Genomic DNA, 6,069 nt, shown 5'->3' on the forward strand with positions numbered 1-6,069 from the left:
TGCAGCTCCATGGAGCCTCTTTCCGATGCTAAAAGGAAATGAGGAAATAATTACAGAGTGGCCACCTGCAACCCATCGAGAGGAAAGGATCCGTTCCCCCAACACGCTCCCTTTCAAGGATGTGAAAATGGTACGTTCAATTAAAATGGCCCCCTGCTGGGCCCTGCTGTCAGTTCCCAGAAGGGGCTGGGACAAATGGAGCTGCCAGGCTTGATGTAAGTCTGCAAGTTATTGCTGCACTTTACATTTTTATTGCAGCAGATGTTAGCCAGGAGAGGGGAAAAAATATGGCATAAGGTGACAGGCAGAGGCCATTCAAATATGCGGTGCTGCTGAGGCAGCCACTTGGATCTTGGACTGCATCTCCATGAGGTGCTGAGCACTGTGCACTGTTGTCTGAAATTCCAGGGCTGAGCTGAGATCGTTGGCCAGCCAACTGAGGGATGGTGGGGATGCTTTGCGTGTTGGGGCAGTTCTTGGCTGTCCTGGAGATCAGCTGTGGACAAAGTCTGGGTTTCTTTAATATGGATGCTCAGGGTTGAGATCAGGGGTGAAGCCAGAGAAAGTGGGTATGGGAATATCAAAGCTGTGTTTATAAAGGACAGAGATAGGGACAAAAGTCACTTCTAGGGCCCTGGTTCTTCACTGCCTTGTGCCCTGTGTCATCTCTACTTCTATGCAATGTGATAGAAAAATGTTGCACAAATGTTGCACAACCTGTGTTTGTTCTAAGATAAATGCTAACAAATGATTCAAGGCAGAGAACCAGCTCCCAGAGCTCATGTCCCTTGAAAACTCAAGTTTCCATGTCCAGGGTTTTGGCTGAGACCGTCATAAAGGTCAGAGCCATTTGCTAAATTTGTAGCCTAGTTCTGGCTCCAAATCTCATGATTTGTAGCTTCTGTATCTGGGGTTTCAGCTCTGGGCCCACCTCTTGTTCAAAGGTTTGGTTCAGCCAAGCCCTCAGAACTTCAGGGGAGCCATCACTAAACTATCCATTGCCCTTGTGATACTGGGGCTTGTAGTCATGGGGAAATGGGCTGTATTTCCTGGGCTGTTTTCTGCTTTGAGTAGAGCTGTACAGCCTCTTTCACAGCATGATGGTGTTTGTGTTCTGGTCTGAGGAGCTGGAGATACAGCAGCAACAACCAAAGGAAAAAGAAGCAGGAGGATGCTCCAAAGTTCAGGTCTCCCAGTTCTGTTCCAGCACAGAGGCAAAGGTTTGACAGGGTAGCAGCATGATTTTCTGACTGGCTCCCAAGCGCAGCCATCCTTTGTCAGAGAAGCACAAACTCTTGGCTTTAAAACCGAGCTTGGCTCAAGGCCTCCATCTCTCAGTGCTGTAACAAGGACAGGGCAAGGGAAAGCCTTTAGCTTTGGGTTTAAAATGGTGTATGTTAAGCCCCTTCTGGCAGTCCATTACCCGGGGGCGGGAGTTATTCTATAATGGAAGCAGGACACTGTAGATATAAACAGTAGGATTTTGGTGCCCATGTTTTGAAAATTGGGACAAATGTGGCTTCCCAGGGTGTCCTGGTTGCTGGCAGACCACTCTCAAACATTTGCCCTTTCTCAAACAGACATCATGTAACATTACATTAAACAGGACTGAAGCTACAGGTTTCCCTCACTGAAGACTGCTGCCATTTCTCCGTAGCTTCCACATAGAAGGGAGATTGCCCCTCGTAAAGGTGGTTGACATTGTCCATTGGTTGACATTTCCAGTGGCACCGAAGCTAGGCTATCCGTAGTAGAAATACCTGCCTCTTGTATTTTACTGTTAGGAAACTGTAAGGGGATAGAGGAGAGCTGGGGAAACTCAGATGGTGCAGAGGAATACAGGAGACCGAGGGCGTGTGGGGTGCAAGAAGGACACTGAAGAAATGCAGGAGGGATGCTATGAGAGAGTCGAGGTCTAGGAGGCAGAGACAGAATGTGAGGATTAAGGAAAAATATGGGGGTCAGGAGAGTGGAGAGGGGGCATATAAGGAGGGCAGGAAGCATGGTGATAAGAAAGGGAGGTGGAAGGAAACAAAATGGCTTCCTTTCCAGGGGCAGGGGGGAAAGCGGAGTTCCCAGCAAGGAGAAGCCAGTAAAGAGGCTTCAGGTGCACGTAAGGTTGGATTTCGGCCCTTTGGCACTCGCACGTGGCCTGGCTGCAGGCTGCTCACACCCATCAGGGCTCAAAGATCAGCAACCAGACACTGCGTCTGCTTTTTTTTTTTTTTAATGTAACTTCAGGATTTGGGGGGCGCCTGGTAACCAGGCCTTGAGTGCCCCAGGGCCGCAGTCACAATTTCCCCAGCCTCCCCTCTCTCTCCTCTGCACCAGAGCCTTTAGGGCAGTCCCCTTTGTGCTTTTCTGGCAGTTAGTGTTGGATGCCTGGAGTGAGAGTGTGATGAGAGGACAGGGTCTCTGGTGCTTTTGGTGATGACCTGTGTCCTTCCTTCTCCGTTCCCACCCCTTTCACCCCCTCCCCCACCCCCAGGTTTCGTCAGTTTTGACAATCCAACTAGTGCTCAGGCAGCCATTCAGGCCATGAACGGCTTCCAGATCGGCATGAAGAGGCTAAAGGTCCAACTAAAGCGGCCAAAAGATGCTAACAGACCCTACTGACCCCTGCTCACCCTGGCCCTGCAAACAGGTAAGAGGCTGGCAGGCCAGACTGCCCCAACTGTGGTACAAGGGGGAGCGTGTGGGGGAAGAGTTCGGTGTTTTCACCAGATCATCTGTGCTTGCTGCCAGGAAGCCAGGGGACAGTACGGCATCTCCTGCCGTTTCGCTCACATCTCGATGGGGTTGGCTTCTGTTGCTCTGTACAGCGCTGCCACCTGATGGAAAGCATTGGACCTGCTCAGCCTTCCCCAGATTCCCCACCCCTTGGTTCACAGAGCTGCTCTTTCAGCTCTGCAGAAGGAAGCATATTTGTTTCGACCTGATAGTCTTGGGTTTAACTCAGCAGAAAGCAGTGATGTGCAGGGACCAAGGGCACCAAGCGGTGACTCAGGAGACTTGGGCTCTGTTCCCGACTCTGCTGAGCAAGCTGCTTCCCTTTTCTGGACCTCAGTTGCCTCATCTGTAAAACAGAGATTGACCCATTCCCCCTTTTCAGTATACATGGAAATTTACAGATGCTAGAGAGCATTGCTGATGCAGCTGGCCACACAGTGCTTCGAAGGCGTCATGTACTGCCCCAAAGAATTGCAGAGTCCCCGATCGGGTGCCGCTCTAACAATGCCTGCCTGCGTGGGCAGAGGGTACAACCACCAGGCAGCCTGCCTGCCCGCAGGCCACAACGGCACCAAGCCATGCTATCTAGGAATGCATGGGACATCTGTCCTACTGGAACAAGACCTGCAGGATCTAGTTAAGGGCAATGATGCATTTACACACAAGCTGATGGGATCCTGCCACAGAGAGGACTAGAAGCTCACTATTTGCCCAGGGTTGCTTCTTTTCCAGAAGACAAGCACTAGGTTTGCACTTGACCCCATGGGGAACATACCAGCCACCCATTCTCACTGCTCCGTCAGAGCGTGGACGTCTCCTCCCCGCCCCCTCTCACAGCTGAGGCCACTTTCAAGTGGAGATGGGCTGAAGCTGCAGCATGTGGATCAGAATTCAAGTGAGAGAAAGAATGGGGGGGCATTTGGATCCAAGGGTTTGGTTTGGATCTTCCTGCATTTCATAGATTCATAGATGTTAGGGTCGGAAGGGACCTCAATAGATCATCGAGTCCGACCCCCTGCATAGGCAGGAAAGAGTGCTGGGTTTAGATGACCCCAGCTAGATGCTTATCTAACCTCCTCTTGAAGACCCCCAGGGTAGGGGAGAGCACCACCTCCCTTGGGAGCCTGTTGCAGACTTTGGCCACTCTAACTGTGAAGAAGTTCTTCCTAATTTGAACGTGTGCCTGACCTTCCCCTCCCAAAATGGTGCCCCCACCCTCCCCCAGGTCCTTCCAGGCAGAGACATCTGCTGAGAGCACTGGGTTTAGCAAACGGCAAACCCGATGTAAGGATTTTTGAATCACACTGGATAAATTAAGATTTCACCTGACTCTTCCCTAAAACTCATACAGCCCAGAGGAACCCCTCACCAGTATATAAACCATAATATTCCTGTCCAGCAACCTTCCATCCTAAATGAAAATAGAAAACAGCCCCCTAGCCTCCTCACAGGTTTGTAAAGGCTCTGTCCAAGTTTTCTTTTTTCCCCATAGTTTATTTTCAGGCACTTTGGGTTTCCCTGGCTCTGTTCAGAACAAGGAGATAGAAGACACCTCTATACCCCTCTCAGCTGAAACAGGAAGCAATGGGGAAAATCTAGCAAGAAAGCGTGTTCTTGAATGATTTTTGAGCTTACGGCCTTAGCCTGTTTGTTTGAGCATCTGAAATGCAGAATCCAGTTATTGCCTAACCTGTCCCTGATGACTATCATGAGCATAGGCAGTAATAACCAGGGGGAGTTACAGCTACCATCTTGGTACAAGCCTCTGGGGATCATTTGTATCCCTGTTTATAGACTGGCCCTGCACATACTGGTCTCCCTCTTCCCTACAGGAGAAAGGGCAGTTTGACCCTTGGGTAGAACTGGTTGGAAAGTGGTGGGAGGGGAATAGGAGGCAGACTTCCACAGGAAATTTCAAATTTTTAGTGAAAAGTCAAAATCTGAAATATTTTAGCTGAAGAAAACCTAAAATGCTGGCACAGCTGAGTGTGGCTGATGGGAGCTGTATTTCAGGCCTCATGGTCCAACTGCATCTCTCACAGTCTCCATCCTTGGCTAGGGCATGTGCTGAATGAGGGGAGATGAAGTCCAGGTAGGGAGCCTGGAGTGTAGAAGAAAACAGGAGTCTGAAGCCCATTCATTTGTGGCTCTTATGAGATGCTGCAGTCAGACACTCAGGAAAGAAGACGAATTGTCAAAGACATGATGCTACCACATATCTGCTGAAGCACATCAAGCCCTCCCGTGGCATGCTTTCATTCAGAAGTAAATTGGCTTTTGTTTTCTGTGGCTTAATCCTCCTTTACAACTTCAGTTGATTCATCTTAGCTTTTCCTGTGTTTCTGCCTGGAGAAGAGCTTCTAATGCCCAAGGGCTCATAATGTCTGGCCTGGCTGGTTTGTACATGAAGCAACAATTGAATGTACTGCAGAAAACAAGTCCCGCTAGATTTTTGTCACACAATGTCTTTCCCAGGTGGCATCTAATCAAACATGGCAGAAGACACCTGACTTTTGCCCTTGCTTTGTGTAAATGGGAAAAAGTAACAGGAAAGTAATTACATCATTGAACTGGAAGACTAATTCCCAAAGAAGGGCTCAGTGGTGGAGAGGAGGACTGTGACATGACTGTCAGCTGTGGAGACTTGAACAGCTAAATCTGATTAGGGCACATCAACAAGAGCTTTGAAATTGTAGATCCCAATGGGTATATTGCTAGAGCACCATACCATTTGGTGTTGTTAGCAGGCTTTGAGCAGGGAATGGGTCAACAGCAAGGGAGGTGGAGAGGAGCAGTGGAGTAGAAAATGGAGCTACAGGTCAGGGAAGGAATGCATGGAGAGAGTTGACTATGGTTCCTGGACTTGGACTATGAGGGGATGGGGGATATGCAGCTGTCACTATTATGGGAGCAGACTTGTATGGGGACCCCAGGTGTGGAATATCCAAGCTGCTGCAGCTCAGATGCAAGGTGTATTGGGAGAGCTGAGTAGGAGACTAGGAAGTAACAACACTGGGAACTTTTAAGACCCGAGATTTATTGGAAGGCCCTGGTCCCAGCCCTCCAATGCAGTCTACACTGTGCATATCTATAGCTGGTCTGCTTCCCCCAGTGACTTTTGTATGGTGAACTCAGGCTTCTGTGAAGGTTAGAAAAAAATTACAAGGGAGGCAGCAAGAAAAGTCACTGTTCCTATCATCCTAGCATCTTTCTAAGGCAGGATATGAGACAGCACATGCTGCTGTGGCTAAGGGCCACTGCCCAGAGACATATCATCAGAGGCTTCAGTAACTGCCAACACATATGCTGCTGACTCCGTGCTCACCACTACATTCCTGC

The 6,069-nt window shown here is 49.4% G+C and overlaps 1 protein-coding gene across 1 annotated transcript in view; it reads left to right on the plus strand.

Moving 5' to 3' along the window:
• Window positions 1-6,069, plus strand: part of CELF6 (CUGBP Elav-like family member 6) — a 193,421-nt gene that overhangs the window by 176,758 nt on the left and 10,594 nt on the right. Inside the window, exon 13 of the mRNA XM_025214009.1 lies at window positions 2,489-2,644. Within this exon, the coding sequence (XP_025069794.1) occupies window positions 2,489-2,616 (128 nt within the window). The 3' untranslated portion in view covers window positions 2,617-2,644. The remainder of the gene's footprint in view (window positions 1-2,488; window positions 2,645-6,069) is intronic.

Source organism: Alligator sinensis, unplaced genomic scaffold (assembly GCF_000455745.1).
Source record: "Alligator sinensis unplaced genomic scaffold, ASM45574v1 scaffold971_1, whole genome shotgun sequence".
In the NCBI taxonomy this organism is placed as follows: Eukaryota; Metazoa; Chordata; order Crocodylia; family Alligatoridae; genus Alligator; species Alligator sinensis.